This window comes from Perognathus longimembris, chromosome 18, assembly GCF_023159225.1.
Source record: "Perognathus longimembris pacificus isolate PPM17 chromosome 18, ASM2315922v1, whole genome shotgun sequence".
Taxonomy (NCBI): domain Eukaryota; kingdom Metazoa; phylum Chordata; class Mammalia; order Rodentia; family Heteromyidae; genus Perognathus; species Perognathus longimembris.
The window spans coordinates 32,100,989-32,127,499 of NC_063178.1; the positions used below are offsets into that span (position 1 = coordinate 32,100,989).

At 56.7% G+C, this 26,511-nt stretch overlaps 1 protein-coding gene across 1 annotated transcript in view; it reads right to left on the reverse strand.

Annotated features, from left to right (window-relative positions):
- Positions 1-26,511, reverse strand: part of LOC125366911 (dedicator of cytokinesis protein 2-like) — a 90,045-nt gene that overhangs the window by 60,617 nt on the left and 2,917 nt on the right. Inside the window, 16 exon segments of the mRNA XM_048367617.1 lie at positions 192-262; positions 5,759-5,867; positions 9,557-9,679; positions 10,387-10,487; positions 10,772-10,861; positions 11,276-11,373; positions 11,524-11,731; positions 11,920-11,999; positions 12,260-12,332; positions 13,793-13,890; positions 17,005-17,124; positions 17,377-17,493; positions 18,003-18,061; positions 18,854-19,014; positions 21,507-21,588; positions 22,059-22,226. Of these exon segments, the coding sequence (XP_048223574.1) occupies positions 192-262; positions 5,759-5,867; positions 9,557-9,679; positions 10,387-10,487; positions 10,772-10,861; positions 11,276-11,373; positions 11,524-11,731; positions 11,920-11,999; positions 12,260-12,332; positions 13,793-13,890; positions 17,005-17,124; positions 17,377-17,493; positions 18,003-18,061; positions 18,854-19,014; positions 21,507-21,588; positions 22,059-22,226 (1,758 nt within the window).

Consider the following 26,511-nt stretch of genomic DNA (forward strand, 5'->3'; position numbering starts at 1 on the left):
AACATATAGATCAATACTGAGGTTTGGGCTCAGGGGGCTGGTGGGGGTAGGTGGTAGCTCTCCTGGGGGCAGTAGGGGCAGGTGGGGGCTCCAGCCCTGCCCTCCCTGGCCTGCCCCTCCCTGGCTCCACCCTGTAGTACCTAGACACCCTCACTGAACTAGCAGCCAGACAAGGTGTGAGAAGTTCTTACCTGAGCAACTTGGCGTCAAAGACAGTCTCCACGTCGTGCAGGACAGATGGAATGTATTTCAAAGCCACCACCTGGGTGGGAGGTGAAAGAAATGGGTGAGATGGCCACAATGGGAACGGTGCAGATACAGCTCAGCGCATGGAGACCCTGACACCCTGGAACAGCACAAGACTCAGAGAAGAGAGCAGAGGCTCTGTGCGCAGTGCTCAGTCTCCACCTTCAAGGGGGCAGCCACAGCCCGGACACTGTATTTGTCCACACTTCGTCTGTTCCCATACCTGCTCAGCCGTGTGGCTTGACACCAGACAGCCCCTTGAATCTGTGTCTACAGAGTGGGAGGATGGATCTCTGTGTTGCAGGGACCCCAGGACTAAGCACAATGCAGATGTGTAAGTGACCAGTGGAGAGCCCGGCGCGCCCCAGCGCCCATCAATGCAGGACGTGGAAGGCTTGGCTGAGGTGTTGATGTTTTATGACCACGGTGTGTTCAAGTTCATTGGCTGAACAGAAGTACCAGAACATCATGGCAGATTCCAGCTTTCATCCATCCACACCCAAGACTGACCCAGTCCCTCAGACCCCACTACCAGCTGAGCTGCAGCCAAATGACAGGTCTCACCAGGCCTTGAGCAAGGAGCTCTCGGGGTGAATATCACCCATGAACTCTCAAATCCCCCAGAGGGGGCGGTTACACCCCCCTGAGCTCCCTCCAGTCCTGGTTGAGCAGCACGAGCATGTTTATAAGCACAGTTCCACTTGCCCTGGGCACCAGACCCCTGACATCAAGTCCTGGCGGACCATTTCACCCAGCCACCTCACCCTAACCACTGCTGAGCCACGCCCGGGCGCAGGGCAATCCTCCACCCCATGCCCTGCTCGTGGCTGCACGTGGCTTCACATCTTTCCTAATTACAGAGCACGCAGAAGGAAGATGCTGGTGTTCGTATAACTGTCAGGCTCTCTTAGGCGAGCTGCTATGTTGGCACGGGATGGGCACGGGCATCATAGCTGGTCTGGTCAGATGGCCTTACGGGAAGTGGTAGCAAATTCATCTTTGTCAACTATCCTTTCCCACACAACTGGGGACCTGGGCAGGGCACATACAATCTTTTTAAGTGAATAACTTGCAACTGTACTTTGCAGCTCTTTGATTGCCTTTCCTAAGTGGTTTGTTCATAACTGTTTTTTCCCCTTGTTCTGCTTTCAGGTGGTTTTTCTCACTGCTTTGTGAAGTTTCCTCAGCATCATGAGCAGGAAGGATCTTCTCTCGCTTCCCTGGTTGGTTCTGCATTGCTTTGGCTCTGTTTCTCACCTCTCTCCCTCCTTGCGCAAAAAGATTTTAATTTGCAAGCTGTCAAATTTGTCAGGCCTCTTCTTTAGAGCTATTGGATTTCATGTCTAGAGATCTAGTCATGCTTCATTCAAATCAGGACAATTCGAGAACACACACCTTTCTAGAGCTGGTCCACGAGCCCCCTCCGGGCAGGGCAGGGGAAGTAGGGCTGAGGGGAGATGGGGATGGCTGGTGAGGGTGAAGGCAGGCTGCTGTCCTGCGTGTGGAATGCAGGACTCATGGAGACGGCTGCCGCGGTGCCATCGCACAGCCCGTGCTGGGCGCTTCCTCTCCCGGTGGGTTCAGGGAGCCTCTTTATCTGGGAGCCACGTGGAAGTGGCAATCCCAGTGCGGGAGGGAGGAGCACGAAGCCCACTCTCCTCCTGAACAACGAGCTGTTCTTCTCCGATGATAAAACACAGCAGCCAGCAAGGAAGGAAAGAAAACCCCCAAACGGGGCCGCTAGTATGCATCCTTCCATCCACTTTGCCATCCACCAGCAGACATTCCCCCTCACCGTCCAGCCCCGGAGCACACGAGGCAGAGCCCGGCCTCTGGGACTCTGCGGAGAGGAGGCCCTCCGTGTCCATGTAATTGGACACACGCCATCCCGCAGGGCACCCCAGGGGTCTAGCAGAGATCAGAGCAAAGTCGGGTGCACGGTGCTGCCATCCGCTGACATTAGGCTGGAGAGTGCCGGCCACTGACCGCCGCCCCCTGCTACAGGCCTTGTCAGTGCCCCTAGCGCAGGATCACAGGAACTTCAGAGCACAAGGCTCCACCCACTCCTGGGGCGTAAAGAGCACTGACCTTGGAGTCCAGAGGCCTGAGTGGACTCAAGGTCAGGCTCCACCCCCAGGAGACACCAGGAACCTTCAGGATAGTGTGTCCTGGCCTCCTGGCCTTTCTCCAGCAGAACTGGAAACACTGTTCCTAGGAGCCTAGGGAGCTCGGTGGAAGGCAAGCAGCTGCTCTTCCTGCCTTCTTTGAACTACTGGCTCTCAGTTCTCCAGCTTTGAGAGCACTGCTGCCTCACCAAGGCAGGGCAGGAAAGAAAACCACGGGAGGCTCTTCACAAGGCCTGCTGGGCCTCAGAAGTGGGAAAACAACTCGCTACTGAGCTCAGGGATCCAGAACTTGCGATGGATAAAGCTGAGATTTGACCCTGACCTGCTCTCCTTAGAACTCACCACGCAGACACCAAGGAGTGCCAGAAGTGACTGTGAACCAGAAATGTCAATCAGGGGCTTCCCACTTGGTACCCGGCCCAGCCCCAGCCCCAGGGGGGCCTTGTCCACCTGCCATGCTGGGCTCTCTCCCTGGTCTGCACACAGCCTCCAAACAGGGATGGATTTGCTCCCCCACTGGGTGAAACTCCACAGCAAGCTTATCCTCCTGGAAATGCAAATCTACCCCTTGAACCAAATAACTGAATGTCTTAAGTGGCTTTGCATGGCTGGTCCAGGACCACAAAGGCTCCCCCAGGAGTAAAATGGCCCCCAAATCTCCTCTGTAATAGGGAGGGATAAACAACGAACACTTACTTGAGCTAAATGAAGTAACGCCTTCGTGCATTTCTGACACTACTTGAGCTACTTCTTCTAGTCCTCTAATTCGACATGGGCCAAAGGATAAACCAAGGCCCAGGAACGGAAGTGCAAGGCCCAGGCCACACAGCCTGTGGGGGGCCTGGCTCAGCCCCTGGGCAGCACAGATGACCCCTCTGTGCGCTGACATCTCTTGACCTCAACCTACCTCCTGTCACCAGCGTCGTCCAAGAGCGCAGTAACGCTGGTCTCGAAATCCCTCCCTGACAACTCAGCAACAGGCATGCAAATCAGCAGAGAGCATCCTGGGCTTTATGTAAATCTCCAGGCTAAATTTGATCCTTCAAGCAAATTATACAAGAGATCAAACCCTTTCCAAGGCTCTGGGGTGGAAATCCAGGAGAAGCAAGCACCTGATCTGGGCAGGGCAGGCACGACGAATGCGGTTACCCAGGCAGAGGGAAACTGGATAAAGAGACTTAGCCCTCATAACCGCGTCATCCCTGTCCATGTGTGATGAATCCCGGAACCCCCCTCTCTTAGCCAGGTAGGAAGGTGCGTAGCATCCCACGGCTGCTGATGGGGGCGGGGGGAGCATCATGCTAACCAGGCTCATCTGGACTGCTGGAACTGTGCATCTCTGCTTCCCTGTGCCTCCTGCTTTCCTCTTCCCTCCTTCCCCTGCCTCCTGTCTCCCCAAGACACCTGTCGTCCACACAGTGAGGCAGCAGAGGAGCCCCAAGTAGCTCCCAGATGGCGTTACCCCCCGCCACCTTTCTCTCTCTGGTGTAACTGCTCCTTTTTCCCCATGCCCCTTCTTCCTCTCTTGGTTCTTCATTTCTACCTCTCCACGCTGCATTGTCCTGGTCAACCCCGGTGCTCCGGCACCCCCTACGGCCGTGTGGCTCCCTGGGGGGCTGACGCCAGCACAGGCGTCCCCAGTGCCCTTCAGAACAGGAGTGGGTCCAGGTATCCCAGAATTACTGTACGAGGAAGGGGGAAAGGCTTTCTTAAGTCAGCACTAAGAAAGGGGGTTTGTGGAACTGTAAAAACCACAGTCCCAGCTAATCCAATCCCAGGGCAGCCATTGCTCAGGGACATGTGCAGATCCCAAGGAGGATAGTGATTAGAACACAGTCCTCCCCAAGGGCAGTGATTGGAACACAGTCCTCTCCAAAGGCAGTGACTAGAACACAGTCCTCCTCAAGGGTACTGACTGGAGCACAGTCCTCCTCAAGGGCAGTGACTGGAGCACAGTCCTCCTCAAGGGTACTGACTGGAGCAAAGTCCTCCTCAAGGGTACTGACTGGAGCACAGTCCTCCTCAAGGGCAGTGACTGGAGCACAGTCCTCCTCAAGGGTACTGATTGGAGCAGTTTTTGTGAACCGGGCCGTACCTCTCACCATTCTATTTCCAGAGGCCACATGAACAGCTTCGGTTTCTCATCTAAGGCTGACATCCGGGATGTGCGTGTGTGCGTGCAACCGGCAGAGACTCGTGTCAGGACTCTCCAGGTTACCATGGTAACTGGCAGCAGGACCCAGTCCCCTTCCAGAGATGCACAGGCATGCGCATCCCGGCCCTTGGTGGCTGGCAAGCCTGGGGATGCCAGCAGCAGCGTGGGCCCCAGACTTTGCTGCTCCACATTAAACCCAGCTGGGAGCCTCCACAGCTCCCTGGCCCCGCTCCCCCTCCTGACCAACTGATGATCTTAGGAAGCAGGCGACGGCCGGCATCAGAATCAGGGGTCCTGAAGCAGTTCTGACTGGCCAGCCTCAGAAGCAAACCCTTCCTGGACAGGCCTCCTCTGCCCTCCATGCTGGCCCCTCTCCTCTCCCCATCCATTCCAACCAGAGACCCCCACGCGCCCTCTAACTAGCAGCTGGCGTGAATCACGGTGTGGATTGTCTGAAGCGTGTGTGGGTCAGTGAGCTCGGAGTTTCTTCACGGAGGAGGTGCCAGCCCTCCTCACGTCTGGAGCACCTTCGTGCTGGGCAGCCAGAGGTTCTGAGCGTCCACCGCAAACCATGGCTCCCTTCCACCACTGCTGCTCTGCTGTCTCCCTTCAGGGCCAGCCCCACAGGGGGCTCACTGCTCACAGGCTGCAGATGGGCTCCGTGGATGGTGACACGAGACCGCCTGTTCCCTCCCAAATACCACTGGTCTCATGAGAGGCTCTCTCAGTCCACAAGGGGGCCAGAGCCGGGCAGTGGGAGTGAACGTTACGTGGGAGCCCTGGTTAACACCTGTGTGCACCACTGGGAGGGGATCCATTATGACATCAAGATCATGGAAGAGGAGGCGCCACCATGCCTTGGAGAGCAAGTAGTAAGTGTCTCGGCTGTAATCCTGGCTATGCGGGAGGCTCACATTTGAGGATCGTGGTTCAAAGCCAACCCTGGCAGGAAAGTCTGTGAGACATTTACCTCCAGTTAAACACCAGAAAACTGGAAGTGGTGCTGTGGCTCAAAGGGGTAGAATGCTAGCCTTGACCACAAACGCTCCCAGGCAGCTCCCAGGCCCTGAGTTCAAGCCCCATGACAAGCATGTATCCTCCTTCTGTATCCTCCCTCACGATCCTTCCAGCACAGACGCAGGCCGGGCCTCCCTCCTGCCCAGACTGTGTTTGGGGTAAAGCAGACACGTTCCCAGAACACCTGTGGCTGAGGAAGACCCGAGCAACGCACCTGCAAAAGGATGGTGGTCTTGTGCTGACTCTTCATCAGGTTGTTGATGAATTCAAAGAGCTGCCTCATGGATTCTTTGAACTCTGTCTGTTCTTTGCCCTTGTAAAGCCTGCATGGAAGACAGTGTGCGCACGTCATTGCTCAAGCCCGCAGGCGTCAGTCTCAGCCTTCTCTGAGCAAGATGGGGACGGGAGACCTGCCTAGAATAATTTGTTGCTGATTGCATCTCTCACCATTCCAGCCCCCAGGTGATTTTTTTTTTCTAATAATTGATGAAGTTTCCCCGATATCTGAAGTAGTAACCAGGTACAGATGGCTCACACCTGTAATCCCAGCTACTTAGGAGGCTGAGATCTGTGGGTAGAGAGTTGAAGCCAGCCCGGGCAGGAAGGTCCGTGAGACTCATCTCCAATGAATGGCCACAGAAAGCTATGGCTCAACAGGAGGCAATCCTTGAGCACGAACGCTTACGGACAGGACCCAAGCCCCGAGTTCAAGCCCTACCACCAGGCCTTCTCTTCTGCACCTTGGTGTCTGGAGAGTTCTAGAGCCAGTAGGACAATTGCGTGGGAAGGGTCAGGGGGTTGGTTCTCTGAGAGGAGCCCCAGGCATTGAGCTTCCGGCCCGCCTGCCTGAAAGGCACACTGAGCCCCAGGCTTCCTGTGGGACCCACAGAGAGCCCCAACATTCGCTGTCGTTACAGAGAAGTTGTCACATTTGCCATGTTGCCATTATGGTTTTTGTTCAGTACCTGTGCAGTAAAGCTGTGTTGAGATTTGGGAGCAGCCAAGGAGGCATGGGGTTCAAACATGCCCGGTGTGTGTCCCCACCCTCCTCCCTGAGAGGCAGGAAGGTCAGGAGCGAGTGTGCTGCGGGACTGAGCTGGTGCAGTAGCCAGCGTGAACCGTGACCATGGGCGTGTGGAGGGAGGCTCTGAGGACAGGGGTGGGCTGTGCTCCGCTCTGCTCTGCTCTGGTGCTCACTGGCAGGGAGCCTGTAGGTGGAGCGGGGAAAGGGCCTGGCCAGCAGCAGCACAGAATCGAGGTGGAAGATGTCCATCTCCAACAGGAGAGTGGAGCAAAGACCCTGGGAGGTTACTTCCCACCAACCCGGACTAAGGGGGGATTTTCAGTGACTAAGCTGTCTGTGGAGAGAATGAGGACTTTACACAGACAGACACACAACCAAGGCAGACAGCGGGCGCTTCCAGTCTAGAAAGCTGGCTCTGCCTCAAGGCCTCTGCACATCCCAGTCCTGACACCTCAGTTTTGCTGCTGTTGGGAAAAGAAAAAGAGAGAGAGACACAGGCGGACGGACAGACAGATAGACAGAGAAAGAGAAGATCCAGCCTCACACTGTGCCTTTTTTGTGAAGCAAAGTGAGAAATAAATCCCTGCGCACGGGAAGACACCCTGGCAGAGAAGCCCAGCCTGGCCGGGTGGGGAAGGAAAACCCTCTCCACAGAGAACTCTCCTGGGCTCTTTATTTCTGCTTTTCCCAAAAGCTCAGGGACAGCACCCAGATCCCGAGTTCAAGCCCTGGGACCTGCACACAAGAACAAACAAGCAAACAAAACCCCTTAACTTTCAAACTAGTTAAGGGAGGAAGAAGACAAGGAGAAATTTTAAAGAATTCCAAAGGAGAGGAGGGGGAAAGAACAGAAAAACCAGGAGGAGAAACCATGAGGTTGGTGGGACTATATTCAGAAGGTTACAGGGAAACCCATCCTCTATAACGAATGCCGTCGGCAGCAAATTACGAAGAGAAAGGCGCTTCCTTCGACAGCTGAGAAGCATCCATGATGAAAACCCTATTTCAGTGCAGCCCTGACTGACCTGGACTCTTAGCCGGTGCTGGAAGATGGAGAGGAAGAGTTAGGATTAGAAAGGAGAAATGTCCACAAGTACAGCTGTTACAAGTGCCTCCCTAAGAAGTGCAGAAACACTTCTGCAGAGACTGAACGGCTGGGGAAAGCCCACACTGCAGTCCAGGCACAAGGGGAGGGGAGCGAGCGGGACGCCAGTGGAAACATGCCAACACCAGATGGGCAGCAAACCACGAAAGAGACACTGAAGTAAAGAGAAGCCACTGGCTGTCACCTGGCCCTGATGACGGTGTTCTCACCCATGTGGACGTGACACACGTTAAAATCACCCTAAAATCATTCCACGAACGGCAATGGTGCTGTTTACAAAGCTACTACTGTCATCCAAGGCTGAAATTATATTCGCGCTCCGGAACAGGTATACGTGGGAATCAATGATACTAACATGCAAACAAATTAGCAGCGTGAGAAGCAGGGACAGCCTCGAGCCGGGCACTCCAGCCCCCGCTCTGCACACACAGACGACTGCGTGTGAATATTCATTCACGCAGGAACAATGAAAAGAAACCTCGCCGGCTGTCAAGCAGCGCCAAGTGGAACACGCTTTTGTTTAACAAGGCAGAGGCTGTGTGTTCACTCCATGCGACAGTGGCTGCAGCGGGCCGGCCGTCACCCACACAGCCTTCCTGCCACTCATTCCCGACCCTGGCGGGCTGGAAGAGGCTGCCATTCACAAAGCCCGGGAGGGGAGCTGAGGCAGGATGTGGGCGGAATAGTAGAGATGCCAGACAGAAAACGCCCGCGAGCAAGGCTCAACGCACTACTGCCATAGACCCTTCCAGAAAGGGTCAGGAACCTCCAGCCCTGGGCACAGTGCGCTAGGCAGGGGGTGTGGGCTGTGCACTGAGCTCTGGGGAGGGGCGGCCACTTGTGCAAAGGCACTGTGCACACACTGCCCACGATGGGGAGGGGATGAGGGGGAGGGAGGAGGACTCACAGCATAAAGGCCTTTGTACCTTGGCCCACCTGCCTCACGCCAGGTTCTCTATTCTTTCCTGGGGCACCAGGGTAGAGGCCTGATTATCTGCAGACCTTTCCTACTTGCTTCCTCCACTGATGTCCTACTGTGTGCATGCAGAACCTAGAGCTGCCCTGGCCTTCCCCCCACCAGGAGATTAGGCCGATGGGGGGTAGGTGGGATGAAGGAGGCTGCCCCCTGTGGGCATTCCTTACAAAGCAGGGCTGCTCAGAAACCTCATCCTAGACTGAGCTGTGCAGGCCTCAAGATCTAGACGGAGCAGCAACACCAGCACCGAGCACCAGACCCTGCTCTTCCCACGGCCACTCGAAGCCTGGACTGGATTGAGTGAGGTGAACACCAGGTCCCACATCTCCCCGCATCTCTCTCTGCTCGCTTGAACCGGTAAGAACCCGGCCCTTCCTTCTCAAAGGCTTCTCCTTAGTTCCTGCCGCACACAACCCATCTAATCACACAGAGAGCCAGGCCTAGCCTACCTGGCCTCAGGTGAGGATGATACAAACTGACCTTGAATGTCTCCCGGGACACCTGCCCTTGCTCATTAGCCCAGTGGCTGTGGGATCTCCAGGCCTCCTGAGAACACAGACACTTGCTCACTGGCCCCAACCCTGCCTAGGTGACCCCTGAGTTCTCCTCGCCCGCCCTCTGCCCTTCTCACCCAGCTACAGATTCGTAAGTTTTTCTTGAAATTATCTCACATCGAATGACAGCTGTTACATGCATCAGCAGAGCTGGGAGCCACCGATCCCTTGCTGTGACACATGAACTTGGCGGGTACCAAGTTGCTTTATCGTCGCAGCTCCATAGCTGGAATGGACGGGCATCTCCAAGATTTATGACTTTGTGTTTAAATTAGAACCTGGTTGTATTTGTTGCAGAGGGTTTCTCCCGTCACAAGGACAGCAAGGTTTGCCCGCGGGCACGAGGTTGGTACTCACTGGAGCACACAATGAACTTGAACACGTACTCCAGCGCCTTCAGGGTGCACAGGATGGGCTCGCACTGCTCGCCTCGGCTGGAGGTGTCCGGATACGTCTTCAGCACCGTCATCAACTTCCTTGGTGAGGGACGAAAGCATCAGTGCAGGTCTCTGTCTCTGCCCAGAGTGGCCACGGCGTTGCTTGGCAAATCACAAACGCACTTAAGCGGAGGTGGAAGGGAGCCAGGGGTCAAGCTCGCGATGACAAATGCACACACACGTGCACGCACACACACACCACACACACACACACAATGATAACAGCTGGAAAACATATTAATGAAGCGACAAAGTGAGCCCTTCCCAGCCCTGGAGGATGGAGGGAGAGAAACAACAGCTAGGAACAAAGGGAATCTTCCCACTAGAAAAACGGGGCGAGCGAGGATAAGGCAGAATTGCGGCGGCTACGGGGTTTGCTCAGCTTTCTCTCTGCGTAGAAAATGTCACAGTAGCCATCCTCACTCCTCATCATCACACGCGGCCTGCCCCCCCACCAAGGTGCCCTCGCTGGCTGTGGCCCCCAAACTGGGCCCCGGGCAGCAGGGCTGGGCCCGCGCTCCCTCCGGCTCAAACACGGGACACGTCCACGCGTTGCTGTCGCCCTTCACCCCGCCCCTGCATCCTTCGTAACTTCCAGGGTACCCCAATAACCCACGCTCGGGGTGAGAAAAGGGCTCGAACTCCCCCCCCAAGAAGTCTGTGCAGCGGTCCCGGGTCCGGCCCCCTGCACCTGGGGCCCCTCGGGGCTCGAGGTCCCACACGGGGGACACGTGGATGTCACTCACTTGTAAGCCAGCGTAGCGCTGAAGTGCTGCTGGATGTATGCCTCCAGGATGGTGTTGAAGTGCTGGAACTTCTGGTCCACAATGAGCTCCGTGATGTAGATCTGGGGGAGACTCAAGAGGGACCGGGGTGGGGCGATGCAGGGCGGAGAAATGAGGCTCCCATTCCCCGCCCGCCCCTCTGTCCCTGCTAAGCACCTCTCACCATCCCTAGGTCGGGGGCTGTGGCTGCGATACGGGTGCTGGGTCCAGGGCGGGACACCCTGTGCTGGCCCTGCATCTCCAGCCTTTCCCCACACTCTCGGGTCTCAGGGAGCCCTGGGGACCGGGGCTCTGTCCTCTCCCCCGACGCCAGCCGCGGGGGTGACCCCCTGACTCCCCCGCTCACCAGGGCATTGAAGACCAGGATGTCGTACTCAGTGGTGTGCGAGTGCTCCATCATGATCTTGAAGAGCGTGCCCAGCTTGTCCTGCAGAAACTGGGAGAGAGGAGACGATGATCCTGAGGGGCAGGAGGTGGCCCGGCCCCCGGGGGCTGCATGCCCAGGACCCCACCGCAGTTCTGTGGCAGAGAGAGGTGGAGCCTGGGCAAGGTGGCGGGGGTCCCGTGCCAGCACAGGAGATCAAAGCCCACGTCCACAGGCAGTCCAAGAGCCACGACTCAGGCAGAGCACGGAGGGCTGTCAACCCAGCGCCCAGCACACCCTGCAGCTTTGGACACCTGCACGCGGTGCCCTCAAACCAAGCCACCTTTGGGTCCGCCCTAAGGTCTCTCTGGGTCACCTGGGGCCCTGTCTCCGCTCAGAGGTGGCAAGAGTCAGTGCCCTCCGCCCGGGGTCAGCTCTGAGCTCCACCACCGGTGGATGAATCCAACGGCAGCCACATGTGCTCACCTTCACCACCTCCTCTCCGTCCATGATCTTCAGCTTCTCCAGGTTCTCCTGCAGCAGCTGTGGCTTCGTGCACCACTTCAGCAAGCCCAGTAGGCCCACTGGGAGGGGACGGGACAGGGTGATTTGTTACCCCCAGCCCTGTCCCCACTCCCTCTCCCCACCCCCCCACCCCGGCCCCTCTCCATGGGGCCTTTGCAGCTAGGGCAGTGCATGCACACGCACACACACACACACCTCCGAAGGGTTACGGTTCTGGGTGAGCTTCGTGGAGCACACGAGGGTGGAGATGCAGAAGGTGTCCCGGGAGCTCACGGACAGCTCCCCGACACTGCTGGCGCTCCTGCTGAGGGTGGCCCCCTTGCTCTCCACATGGTGCTGACCCGAAGGCAGGGTCAGGTAGGTGCTGGTGTCCTCCATCTTCTTGCTGTCCCCTGGAAGACAGAGCCTGGGTGACCCCTGGAGTGGAGCCCGCAGCCCCCCCCCCCCCCGCCACCCAGAGCGGCCCAGGGAGATGGCACAGGTGGGCGGGGGTGCTGCCATCCCCTGCCACCCTGCCCCCTGTCCTGCCCCACCCTCCCCGCCAGCCACCTGCCCTCCCCTCCCCTCACCACCCCCCCCGACCTTGAAGACCAGCAGGTCGTGGCACCGTCCTGCAGCATCGTCCTCTCCTCCTTCATCAGCTTCACATAGGACATGGCAAAATTGTACTCGCTTCTGTCTTTAGCTGGAACGTGTGTTGGGACATCAGGAGAGACAGTGGCAGGGGGCCCGCTCCCCAGCCCTTTCCCCAGGGGCCCGGATGCCCTGGCTCGCTCCCTGTGTGTCCCTGGTGGGCGGGTACGGATGCCCTAGAACTCTCCCTAGGGACACGGATGCCCCTATCCTTCTCCACAGGGGCACGGATGCCCTAGAGCTCTCCCCAGGGGCACGGACGCCCCGTCCCTCTCCCCCAGAGGGCACGGACGCCCCACAGTGGGCACTCACATTCCAGGGAGGAGCAATGGCAGAACATGAACCTCAAGTGAATCCTTTGCATGTCTTCAATGGGCACAGCCACCTCTGGGGACACAAACCAGAGCTCAGGAGACAAGCGGGGTGCCCCTCACTCCCCACCCCCTAACAAGCAGCCTGAACACCACCTGCCACTTTATCCCAACACACACACGCACACACACACTCACACACACACACCCCAAGCCTGACAAACTGCAAGTAAATCACAAAAGAACTATCACCAGTGTAATCCACCTGGAAAATTGCATCTCCAGCCAAGGAAAAGAAGCCTGAAAATTACAGGGAGGAAAAATAGTAATAATACGCTCAGTCTCCCTGAATTGGTGTAAAAGTCTCATCATGTTAGCACATCTCCCCCGCATGCTGCACGGGGTGCCAGAACAGAAGGCAGGCTCCGCGGATTTGCAGCCACACTGGAGGGCTCACTGGGGACCTCATCCATGGGAATCAGAAATAATGCCGGGTCCCAGTGGCTCACGCCTGCCATCCTCGCTACCCAGGAGGCTGACATCGGAGGACTAGGGTTCGAAGCCAGCCCAGGCAGGACAGTCTGTGAGACTCTTACCTCCAATAAACTACTCAGAAAAATCTGGGAGCGGAGCTGTGGCTCATGGAGTCAAGCACAAGCCTTGACCAAAAAGAGCTCAGGGACAGTGCCCAGGCCCGGTCAAGCCCCAGAATAAACAAAAAACCAAAACAAAACCCAGGAATCCAGTCATGTCTGGGGAATCCTAGGGCTCCTGTGCTCATCTTTGGCTGAACACATTTCCAGATGTTTCTCCTTCCGAAGCCACTCAATGAGAGCCACCACCCCAGATCACCCCAGTCACCCCAGAATCACACCGCCCAAGGAGCTGTCGGCGGCACTGCTCACTGGGGTCCTTGGGCCTGGCCCTGGGGCACCCCACTTTTGCTGTGCAGCACCGATGCTGTCGGACCAGCTCTCTGCGATACTGCAGTGTGGGAAAGGACAGCTCACACTGTACAAGCCACAGCCATGAGGTTGTGCAGGTGGCCGCACCTCTACAAAGCGGAATCTGAGCCCCGTGAGCGCGTCGAGCCAGGCCCCTGGGGGCCTCAGAGGTCAGGGACCCCACAGATAAGCCCGGACCAGATGCCTCCATCGCCCTGGGTCCCCACAGGAAGCCTGGCTGACACCGCCCTGGAGCTGACCTGGGCTGGCCATGAAGGAAAGCAAGGGAATTCTAGAGCAGGTGCAGGATGCTGGCGTGGGCATTGGGTTCTGGAAACGCCCTACCCCTTGCTGCCTCTCCCGGTTCCCTCTGGCATTGCAAAGAGCACCAAGCAGGCGAGCTGGACGGCTCAGCAGCAGGGGGCAGCGGGCGAGCCGTTGAGGGCTTCCATCCCGTCTCCTCACCATGAAGCGAGGGGATATGCGGGCCACCCCACAGGGCTGTTGAGGATAAGCGGGCCACTCCACGGGCCACTCCACGAGCCCCGGGCCGCAAGTGAGAGGCACGTGTGTGCCACGGTCCCGCTTACCTTGACGGTCTCCATCCAGCATGGCTGCTTGACCTGTTAGTACACCACAGAGCAGTACTTGCTCATCAGTTTGTCCCCGGCCCCCATGCAGATACGTTCTACCCAGGAAAGGAAGCAGAGGAAAACACTGTGGAACCGCAGTATGCCCAGCCAGGCCGACTCTAGGAGCCGGGTCCGTGCCAGGCCCTGAAGGAACTGGCTGGAGCTGGGAACGGAGCCCATGTCACAGCAGGGCTCAGTGGACAGGCCGTGTCACCTGGGCCACGTCACCCGGGCCCCGTCACCCAGGGCCCGGCTCAGCATCACAGGAGTGGCCTTGCTCTGCACATGGTTGTGAAGTGCAAGTGAACTGCACGTGGGCCTGGACAGAGCCCGTCCTCCGGGCATGGAGACCAGGCTCTGCCTCGGTCACTTTCCACCTGGCTGGGCCCCCTGGCTGTCCACAGGGCGGCGGCGGTGGCCTGGGGTGGGTCTCCCGCTGAACATCTAAGTTGAAGGCTGAATACCACGACTCCCGCTTCTCGCCCCAGCTTCCCGGGAGCTGAGAGGGGAAGATGGATCCAAGGAGCTTCCCCCACCATCCTCCCTCTCAACAAGAACAACAAGAGCTCAGCATAAGAGAGCACGCCTGTCATCCCGGCCACGGGGAAGCGTCGATAGGCATGATTCCAGGGCACCTAGTAAGTGCAAGGGTCTGAGTTCAAGACCCAGGGTCACTAAAAACAAGCAAATCCGCACTGGAAATCACAGCACAGGCCTCCCCTCCCTCCTGTCACTGAGTGCTTACCACCTGCCCGGTCCCCACGCCACCGCCCTACCCAACCCCAGGCCCTGAGAAGCGAGTCCCCATCTCGTTTTAGAGAGTAAAAGGGAAGAATTCTGCACGATCCCGCAGGTACTAGGAGAGAATGCGGAGACTTGAACTCGGGCTGTCTGACCACAAAGCTCTCAGCCGGGTCTTGGGACCCCCGGGCATGCCGGTCAGGCCCCCCCCCAGCACACCTGAGGGCCTGGCTCGTCCCCATGGAAGTGGGGTGTGTGTTGCGGGGTGCTTCATTAGGCAGGCACATTTATTTCTGCAAACATGGAAAGAGCAGCCTCCCACAGGCTTCCTCAGAGATGCTCAGTCGTCAGTCAACTAAACTTCCCTGTAACTTCCGCAGGCAATAGAAAGGTAAATCACCACAGGGCCCCTCAGTGACCTTCCCATCTCCACCCCAGCACCCTCTGTGCTGGAGATGCTACGCTGGCCTCCCTGGCCTGGCTGCAGCCAGAAGAGGAGCCGCCATGGACGTCGGCTCTGTCCTCCTGCAGCCGGGGAGGGGGGGGGGGGTGAGGGGATCAATGTTTGAAAATGAGGCTGAGCTTCAAAAGTTCTCTGATCAGGAGGTAGCTGGATAAAAATAGCTTCAAAGCAAGGGTCCATACATTCATGAGATGCAATTTGTCCTGTGGGATAAAAACCCGCGGTCTTCCTTTGTGCTCCTCTGAGCCAAATTGTTTCTCTCTTATTTGAACTTCTCAGAGAAAAGGTTTCAGTAGTAGCCATTAGAGGCCGAGCTAAAGGATGGGGTTTTGTTCAAGTAGATATTAATTAACAGGGAGGCTGGTTTCACCATGCCAAAGGCAGTGATAGGAATTTCTTTAGATTTAAAAATAATTCTGAATCGTCCCAGAGTTCGATAGAAGAGCTAAACAGCCTTCTTTTTAAGATGGAGACTAAATTGGGGAAGCGTTTTTTTCATGGGCATTGTGGTGAAGTTGTTTTTTGTTGTTGTTTTATTTTGCCTGTCCTGGGGCTTGAAATCAGGGCCTGGGTATTATGCCTGAGCTTTTGTTGGTAGCACAAAGAGGAGCTATGGCATGGGCCATAGCTCTGCTTCCAGATTTTAGGTGGTTAGTTGGCGATTTAGTCTCACAAATGTACTTGCCCAGGATGGCTTCAAACCACAATCCTCAGATCTCAGCCACTTGAGTAGCTAGGATGACAGGCTTGCGGCACCAGCGCCCAGCTTGGGTCAAGTGGTTTAGGATCCTGGGTCATTTGTCCCATTTGACAAGGGCTCTGTCCCATGTCTGCCAAGGGTGGGGTGGCCGGGGCAGATCATGGGCCCCGCCCCCTGTGAAAGTCATTTGCCTCCAGTCCTAGGAGGGGGAGGACACCCCCTTCCTACCTCGCTCCCCATCCATACAGCGGCCGACAAGGGCCGCATGCCCAGGCTGGACTTGTGCTGAGAATCATCTCATTTTTGGCCCGCGTGCTGGGAAGGGAGGAAGGGAGAAGCCAAGCCTCCCACACGCTGGCCCGGGCTACCGACAGCTCAGAGGAAACAGGAGTAAACAGACGTAAACACACCGAGGAGAGCCGCGCAGCACATATGCTGCAGAGCAGAGCGGCCACCTCGCTACTCCAGTGCACAGCCAGCCCTCGGGAGGACAATCTGCAAGGAGGGCTGAGCGCTGGGGAGTGGGGGGTGGGCAAGCGCGCGGACAGCAGCTTCCTGGGTATCGATCCTCCTCCACTCAGAGAGTACCTGACACGCCAGCCACCACTGCAGTGAGGAGCCCTCCACTGCAGAAGCTCAGCGACAGTGGACGCCAAACCTACACACGCACGCACACGCACACATGCACACACGCACACATACACGCACGCACACATGTGCGCAAACATACACATGCACGCACACATGTGCACATATACACACACATGCACGCACACACGCGCACATACACACATGCACACACGCACACATACACACACATACGCACGTACACATACACACACGTGCACACATACACACGCGCACACATGCACACGCACGCGCACGCACACACATGCATATGCACACACCACACACATACACGCAGTACACATGCACACACGCATGCACTCACACACACGCACACACACATGCACATGCACCCACACACACACATGCACACACACACATATGAAAGGGACCCAAGCAGGGGGGAGGCAGAGAGGAGGAAGGAGAATAGAAGAGGTGGGGGAAAGGGGGCTAGACATGAAACAACTGTTCTCCTGGAGAGAAAATAAGTAACCACAGGCCTTTTGAGGGGACTCTTCTGGCCAAGGTCGGTCACGTGACTGCAAGTCAGGGAGAGGAAGGAAGGGGAACTCCCAGATCAGAGTGAGGTCGGGGGTGGGGAGGGGTGTGGGGGGGATGCCGCTCCAGGCTCTTACAGGCCTAGTGTCATGCCATCCTCGGAGCACACGCACGTGATCACCTCCACGTTCCACTGCGAGGTCTTGGTGTACTTGTCAAAGTCACCTTGCAAGAGCGTGATGTAAATGTTCCTCACGTCCCCTGAGGCCCGGGGAGACAGGAGAGAGATGGGAGTTGGCTCAGGAAGCGAGAGTGGGGCGCCGCGGGGTGTGGCGGGGGATGGGGGAGAAGTGTTTGGAGAGCTGAGAGAGGGGCGCCCCAAGGAGTCATGGCAAAGGAGGAAGGGAGGCTGGTCGCACACTGGCCCCACGTCTCCCGTCCATCACACATCCCTTCATCCTCGTCCTGTAGCGACACCTGCTGGCCGGGGGCAGAACTGTCGCCGGAGCCCACCTGGCATGATGATCTCGGAAGCCCAGCTTCCGGGCCACCACCTGTCCACCAGGTGCGGGTAGTCCTTGCAGATCTGCGTGAGGTCACCTACCAGCATCTTCATGGTCACCCAGAGGCCTGCGGGGGGAGGGGGCCCATCAAGGTGTCCTCTCGGTCGATCTGCCCCCCCATCTCCCCTCGCTCTGCCCCCAGTCCTGCCCCCGTGGCCCGGCCCGGGGAAACTCCAGGGTGACATCTGTGTGCACCCCGCCGTGTCAGGTGTCCATGTGGACCTCTGCCGTCGCCCTGCTTCCCCGGACCCAGGGGTTCCAGCTCAGGGCGCCGCCCTCCACCTGTGTCCCAGGACCACGAGGGTGAAAGCAGGCCAGATCACTTAGAGGGGCCTGGCAACCTGGCATAGGCGCCAGGCCCTCCCGTGGGCTGCAGGGGGCTGGGGGGGATGGGGGGAACCCAGAATTCCAAGCAGTCTCTGGGAAGGAGGGGTCAGTCACCTGGGGGAGCCAGGAGCAGTCAGAGGCTTCTGGGCTGGAGGAGGCCGCCTAGATTCCCCTGCCCACTTACTCAGCCCCCTGCCCCTGTCCCCTGCCCCTGTCCCCTGCCCCTGCCCCCTGCCCCTGCCCCCTTACCCTGCCCACCACTGTCTCCCTTTGAGGCGGTGACTTTGCCCAGCAGGCTGTGTAGAAGCCTGCCCGCGCCGGCTCAGACCCGCCACAGGGGCTCTGCGCATGGCCATCCCTGGGGATGCACACAGGGAGGGAGGGCCAGCTCCCCCCTCCCCCCCCCGGGCATGGCTTAGGGTCCACAAGAGGAAAGGACTCCTTCCCAAGTCATAGGCGCCTGCCCCAGGAAGCCCGACAGACTCGGAGCCCAGCACACGCGGAGTCCGGCACGGGTCCTCCTACGGAATCTCCCATCTATTGCTGATTGTGTGCAGTTGTCTAATGTAGAGGCTCCAGGACAACAGGGCCTGGTGCACCCCCCCCCACCACCACCACCACTGCCCCGTACCCTGCAGGCTATGGTAAAATCCTGAGCCACCAGGCCCTTGGCCCGGCCTTCCGCTGCCTAGCTCAGAGGCACCTCCGTGGGAAGGGCGTGGCTTTGGGGGAGGGCGTGGCCTGTGGGAAGGGCAGGGCATGGCTTTTGGGGAGGGCGGGGCCTGTGGGAAGGGTGGGACATGGTTTTCAGGGAGGTAGGGGCTTGTGGGAAGGGAAGGGTGTGGCTTCGGGGAGGGCGTGGCTTTGGGAAGGGCGGGGCCCGCAGGAAGGGCAGGGCGTGGCTTTTGGGGAGGGAGGGGCCTGTGGGAAGGGCAGGGCGTGGTTTTGGGGAGGGCGGGGCCTGTGGGAAGGGAAGGGCGTGGCTTTGGGGAGGGTGGGGCCTGTGGGAAGGGAAAGGCGTGGCTTTGGGGGAGGGCGGGGCCAGTGGGAAGGGCAGAGTTTTGATGTCCCCTGCCTCCCGCCCCCTGGCCCACGCTCACTGCTGGAAGGGGATGAAGTGCTGCTTTTCCTCATCGCTCTCTGCCTTCCCCTTGATGATGTCTGTGATGTCCATGCCTGGGAGGAGAAGGGACCTGGGCTGAGGGCTCCTCGCGCCCACGACAGATTCACCATGTGCCACCCTCCCAATCCCAGGATTGCCCTGCAATGGGGTCGAGGTCACAGGGCAGGGGGCAAGGGGCACCCTGGGGGTCGGCAAGCCAGCTAAGGGCCACACCGAGGGGGCAGGCCCTTGCCCACCGCAGGGCAAACACCCATGGGCAGAGCAGCGAGCTTCTGGGCACCTGAGGCTCCACAGAGCCCAGAGGAGAGAGGCAGGGCTGGGCTGGAGTCTGAGGGCTGAGCATACGGTGTCCTTTGACAGGAGCACCGAACAGCCGCAGTACCTGTAGAACACTCTCCACCTGCCACAACCTGAAAGGCCATGAGAAGCCAGTGAACTCCCAGCTCTCCAAAGACCCCCACCCAGCACAGAACCCCCAAGGATTCTGAGCCTCTGAACCACTGAAATCAGCCACCCAAGGCACCACACCAAGGGAGGGGCTCTGCACAGGGCCGGATCACAGGGACGGTGGCGAGGGAGGTGGAGAAAGCTCATCACATAGCAGACTCCAGACACACTCTGAGCACTGGCCAGGGGGCCATCAGGATCGCTTGAGGGCGGGTCAGACAGGAGCGGGGATGGGAGCAAGTGCTCCATGAGCCTGCCTGGCACCTGACCTCCCAGTGCTAACAGGCCTAGGGGCCTTGGGTGGGGCGACCTTCCGTCCTGGCTCCCAGTGGGTCTCCTAACCTAACTAATCCGGCCAATCCGAGCGCCACATCCCCTGCCCTGCACGAAGGCTTTGGGGGCAAGCATGTGGCTCATGTGTGTGCCACAGGTTTCTGCGGACACGAGTGGGCACCAGGCCTTCCTTCCCACTGGGGGGAACTTAGGCCCACACATCTCGTTTCATCTGCAGTGAAACTAGGGCGCTGGAGAAATGCTGGCCCCCCAAGGAGGCCCAGCAGGGCTGGTGCCGGGTTCCGGAGCTGGCCAAGTGCACAGCGCACCCTCTGCTCCATGGCTATGCAAGTCCTGTCAGCTGGGGGGCGGGGGCTGGGGTTACGGAAGACCGAGGCACCCTGACCCATGGTGTGCATGCCAGATGCAACGGGGCATGGGGAATGACACACAGCTCAGGATTAAAAGTGTGCATCTTAATAGAGAGAAGAATGAGGCTGGCATATCAAATGGCCACGCCACAGGGAAGAGAGAGCACCTCCGCATGGGCACCTGTCAGGTGCGTAACAGCCAGATGGGACAAGGCTCAGTGTGGGGAGAGGGATGAAGTCTGGACCTGAGGCCCTCTACTCCACACCCCGCGCTTGCCAGCACTCGTTCTCAGCGGGAATGCCAGGTGGCTGACTCATTGTGTGTCGCTGCATTTCCTGCGCTGGATGTTTCTTTCAGAATGATTTGCTTGTCACATGCTGAGTGGAAAGGAGAAGAAAGGAATGCCCAGGGCAATCTTTTGTGGGGTTCACATCACACCTGGACACCCGCCCATCACACCACTGGCCCTGGAAGAGGAGGAAGAAGGGGGGCCACACCTCTTCTCTGGTCAGAATGCAGAGGGGCAGCAAGGTGACCAGGAGCCAGGGGCCCCAACCAGTGCCACATCCACTTTCAACTAGCAGAAGAGAGGGATGGAAACGTGGCACCTCATGCAGGTGGGATTCCCCACGAGCGAGGCGAGTACCCCAAAGAAGCACTTCTACAGGTGGCTCCTCACCCCCCACTGCCCTCACCCTGAGAGAGAGACAAGGAGGGGGGCGCGTCATATCCACCGGTGCTCAGAGCACACGAGGGGGTACACAGGCCGCTCCCCCGCACTATGACTCCCTCTGTGGGACCTGCCTTGACCCTCCAGCTCCGCTGTACCGGCAGCACCCAGCACCCAGTGTGCCCTCAGCAGGTGCCCAGGGCAGGGCGGGGCTCTGTGTAGGCCGAGCCAGTACCGTGGCCTCTGTGTCTCTGAATGGAGACGTGGTCTCGGCTGCGGACTGCCCAGCCCTCGAGCCCGGCGTCCGGTTCCCGTGTGCAGAGAGGCAGGGGCGAGGCCGGTCGGTTCCCCTCCTCCAACCCCCCACCGCCTGTGGGCTGCTTTCTGCTCCCACTCCCGCCAGGTCTGCCCCCCCCCCCATGCTGGGGAGACAGCGGCCTCCCAGTCCAGCCAGGGGCCGGGGCGCTGTTTATCACGGACACCAACGGTCTCCGACATGCAGCTGATAACAGCAAATGGGGGGGGGGGAAGGAGGGTGTGTGTGGCCCCTGTGAATGCGTCCCAGCCGTTAGACCCGTGGCCTTCGTCTGTGTCTCTGTCCTACTTCTCAGGAGACCATGAACCACACAAGTCAGCTGGGCCCCAGCTCACCACTTCCCCGCCCAGGACGCTGCGTTGCATGGGCTGTCACCGGGAGGCGGCTGCAGAGCGAGGTGGGTTCATCGAGTGTGTTGGTCGCTCTGGGATCCATGCCCGTTGTCCCCCTGGGCCCCCCTCTCCATGTGTGAGGTCACTGGGAGGCCCATGGCCCGGCGTCCATGGACCCCCACTCTGGCGTGGCTCGCAGGGGCTGCCCCACTTCACTCACCATGAAGACCACCTTCAGGTTGTTGAGCATCTCGATCTCCTTCGGAAAGCCGCGGCTGCCCCAGCGCACCAGGTAGTTCTCGCTGCAGGGGAGAGGCCGGGGCGGGGCGCTGGTGGGGGGCTCAGGACTCTACGCACCCCCACCCGTGGCAGCCGGGAAAAGTTCCCCTTCCCGAGCTGAGGACAGTCCTCCTCGCCCGCCCGCTGCCCTTCTGGGGGGATGAGGATTGGGGTGTTTTAATTATCCTTCAAATGCGGGAGGCTCGCTTGACGGAGGCAACGCTGTGTCCAGCCATCCGGGGTCCTCACCACTGGACAGACAGACACTCCAATAACTGGGAGCAGCCATGATGGCTCCACCCTGCCCCCTCCCCCTCCTCCTCTCCCTCCTCCTCCCCCTCTCCCTCCCCCTCCTCCTTCCTACCTCTACCTCTCACCCCTCTTCCCTGCTCTCCTCTTCTCCCTCCTCCTCTCCCCCCACTCTCCTCCTGCCCTCTCTCTTGCCTCCTCTCTCCCGGGGGCTGCCCCGCGCCTGTGCCCTCCTGGGGCCTGCCTGCAGAGCCCACGGCCGGCGCCCATGTGCACCATCTCCTCCTTGATGCACTGGGTGATCTTCTCCGTGGCCGCCTCGTGAGCGTGGAAGAGGCTGATGACGCTGGTGCGGCCCAGGTCCAGGGTGTTCCCGTCCTCGTCGCGCACCATCAGGTCCAGCTTGAGGATCCTGAGGAGGAGGAGCAAGGGGTGGAGGGGAGGCCGCGTCAAGCACTGGGTGGGGGGGGGGGGACAGGACTAGGGACGCAGGGACTCATGGGCACCACCCAGGCCGTTCTGAAAGGTGGCCGGGGACCCTGCCTTCCTCCCAGTGATGCCATCCAACAGCAATGGCCAGCAGCCCTATCCCATGAGCAAGCTGCGGAGAGGACTCCAGGACCCCAGGACCCCAGGATCCCAGGATGCGGATCAGAAGGCAGATGGCAGGGCTGGGGGAACCCAGGGATGGGCACACGCCAAACAGACAAAGAAAAACCTAATTAGTTGTTGAGAGGGAAAAGAGGAGGAGAAGGAAGACAAGAAGGACAAGAGGTTCACAGTTCAAGGCTAGCCAGGGCAGAAACATTCATGAGCTCCTATCTTAAAAAATAACCAGCAAGAGCGAGAAAGAGAGAGAGCTAGAGGCATGGCTAAAGTGGTAGAGCCTGGCCAAGCAAACAAGTGAGCAAGTGCAAGGCTCTGAATTCAATCCTCAATACCATCAGGAATAGTATGAAGTAAAAATTTTGTAAAGAAAATCTGGTGGCTGAGAATATGGCCTAGTAGTAAAGTATTCACCTCGTATACATGAAGCCCTGGGTTCAATTCCTCAGCACAACATATATAGAAAAAAGCCGGAAATGGAGCTGTGGCTCAAGAGGTAGAGTACTAGCCTTGAGCAAAAACAAGCCAGGGACAGTGCTCAGACCCTGAGTCCAGGCCCCAGGACTGGCAACAAAACAAAACAAATAAAGAAAATCTACAAAAATGGGTCTGTAAAAAAACAAAACAAAACAGGTATCACTAGCTACTCTGGAGACTAAGATCTAAGGATCTTGGTTCAAAGCCAGCCCATGCAGGAAAGTCCATGGGACTCTGATCTCCAATTAAGTACCAAAGCAGATGGTGGGGGGAAGGAGGGCATGGGGAGAGAAAGTGGGTAACAGAAATGTGGCTTCATAGCTGCACTCCTCCTGTGAGAACTCAAGTGATATCCCATTCTCTGCCTGTTTCCACCAATGACTTCTGAAGCACCTCCTGCCCACTTTAACACTTAATCACTCAGTGAAAATCATGTTTTCAAGTGCCACATCTTGTGCTATGACAAAGAACACATTGTCTCAAGACATCACCACTTACTGAGGCCACAATACACTTCTGGGGCACAGGAACTGCACAGCCTGCCCCCACTCCCCATTCCAATGGCCATGCTACATTGGCTGCAGAAGCTACCTCCATTCCCCACTCCATTGTAGCTGTTGGAGAAACAAGAGTTTCATATAAGTCTTTCTCTTTCTGACTCTGATACATAACATCATCAGGGGCAATTAGCTGCTATAGGACATCCTTCCAGCTTGCCAAGTTCACCTTCAGGTAATTTTTTTACACAGGGATGACATTCTGCATGCTATCTCCATAGAACAGCTGATGGTGGACAAGGAATAATTAAATGGTTACCTAATTGTTGCTAGATGGTTATCTTTTCAATAGGCCTTTGCTTTTTCATGATTGATTCTCTTATCTGTTATTTGTCACTGGAGCCAACAGATTGAAGGCTGAACATCTTTAGACCACAGCTTGAAAGAAGGCATTATAATATGAACAAGCTCTCAAGTTAGAGCCTCCCCAGAGGTTACATACAGAGGCCTATTGTCCAGATCTTGCCAATATGTGCCTTTAAACTCAGAACCACAGGAACTTGCAAAAGCCTAACAAAATACCTTTCATTTAAAAAAATGTTTTGGGGGCTGGGAATATGGCCTAGTTGCAAGAGAGCATGCCTTGTATACATGAAGCCCTGGGTTCGATTCCCCAGCACCACATATATAGAAAACAGCCAGAAGTGGCACTGTGGCTCAAGTGCCAAAGTGCTAGCCTTGAGCAAAAGGAAGCCAGGGACAGTGCTCAGGCCCTGAGTTCAGGTCCCAGGACTGGCAAAAGAAAAAAAAATGTTTTGTTGTTGTTAGTATAAAGGTGATATATAGAGGGGTTATAGTTACATGATTCAGATAAACAGTACATTTTTTTAGTACATTTCTTTTTTTAACATGTCACACACACACCTTTTCCCTCACTCCGAGTTTTTCCTTCCCATTCCCACCCACAAATTGTACAGTTCATTTTCACACAGGGTCCAGTGAGTACCACCACTGCTTTGGTTCACTCTTTGTCAAATTACCTACTTCTTACATCACCAGAGTTACTACATCCTTAACTTCACCTGGGCAGCAGTATTGAGAACTAGTCTGAAACCAGCTGAGTCTAGGCTTAGTAGGCTTAATTAGTAAGGTCTGCTCTAACCACAGGATTGGAGAGATTAGTTAGTAATGTCTGTCTTGACCACAGGAGGGGAAGCACCATTCTACTACTATTTGCCTTCCCTCCTTTGGAAACCTAAACTAACTTCTCAAAGGAGGAATCGGGGAACCCAGAGATGATAAACTACTTTACTAAGGTCACTGAATGAATTTAGAACAGGAAAGAAGACCAGAAATCAGGCCCCCTCCCCAGACCATTATCAGTGGGGTTCCTTGGTAGAATCAAGTCCAGGAAAACAACAACACAGAGAGATTTGCTTAGCTATAAATCAACAACCCTTCCCCAGTGACATCAGATTTCACCCGAGTAAGCAGACAGTGATTAGCAATCTATGGCCACCAGCCCCTATGAAGAAAATTATAGAAATCATTTCCAAGCACTTAATTTTCTGATGGGCAAGATTCCGCTATGAGGAAGACTAGAAGGAAAGGGGGTGGGGGAGGGGGGAGAGGGAAGTATTAATTCTTGCATGTGCTAAGAATAAAGTTCAGCTCTGACATGAGAAAAACTCCTGATACTTGAAAATTAAAGTCATTGGTATTCCATTATCCCCCCAATTTCCATTCCACAGATGCTATTATCCAATGAAGTCAATTCTCACCAGAGAGTATGGCTCAGAAGTGGGGAGGGACCGCATCAAGTTTCCTAACGTGGGCTTTTAATAACCAGTTCTCAAGCCTGAAATATGAAACAGATTCTAGAATTAAACCAAGATGTTAGGCAGATTGGTAGGGCTGGGGGGGGGGGGCGGCGCGGGGGGAGGAAGAAGGAAGTAATGAGAGCAAGCCCCAAATTAAAAGAAAGATGGCATCACGGTTGGCTTTCCTGCTTGGTCTGCAGCTTTCTGAGAAGCCAGCTGAATGCAGAAACCCTAGAAGCATTCTGTGTCCTTTATAAATCAGATGTCCTGCCCAGCCCCAGAGGCACACTCAGGATGAACTGAGTGGCAGTTCTCTCACTTACATTCTAGCAGATGATAGATAAGTGCTCTTTCTAATGTCAGTGGAGGAATCAAGGAGTTAAAAAGGACTGTTCAAATCATGGGTATGTTGCCCTCAGATAAACTTCTCTCAAATGCACAAGGAACCTCATTTTCTTTTGGACAAAAGTCTTGTCAAGAATTCCCTCCAAAGCCTCCGTGGTGACTTCTGCCAAGAAGATCAATGAGGTACTCTGGGAAGGTTCTCAACAAGGACCAGAGTGACAGGCTGAGCTTAGAACCTGTCATAACAGCTCTGAATGCTCCCAGATAGCAGATTTCCCGGACATCAGTCTGATGCATGCATGCTCTGGGACAGTGTGCAATGAGGACTGGAAGAAAGACGTCAGCCTCTTCCTTCAAGGCCAGCTGCCATTCAAACAAGGAACTGGCCGAGAAGGCCAAGCCCAGGGCTCTGCATCTGCAGGAAAGTAGAACACAAAAGGGCGGTGTGGAAATTTGGCAGGATCTTCCTGAAAGGCAGCAGCTGAATGCTGAATCCTGTAGCACCTAGAAAAGCCTATCGTTGGAAAAGAGCTTCTTTCTGCTGCACCCAGAAAGGAGAAATTTTCTTTAAAGGAAGAACAACCACTTGGCAATCCTTGAAACACCAATCCCATTCATCACCTTTACGCTATTCCAGAAAAAATAAAAGGAAATAAACAAGAATCAAATTACCTCATGAGCCTATCCACACACATTATAGTTAGGAGCTCAGAGGAGCATCCAGCTGTTGCTCTCCTCTCTTTCTGCCCCAAAGCCTGCTTTACTCAATCAATACCTTCTTGGACATGTGAGTAATTTTCTTTGAAAGCTCAGGCCCAACTGGCAGTTGACCTTGACCTCCCTACACATCTGGATCTATAGAAAATGAAAATGAGGACTTGTCCAGCACCTACCACAACTGAAATGTGAGAGCTTTCCTTAGGCAGCGGCAGGTGGTCAAGAGCTCTTAGAG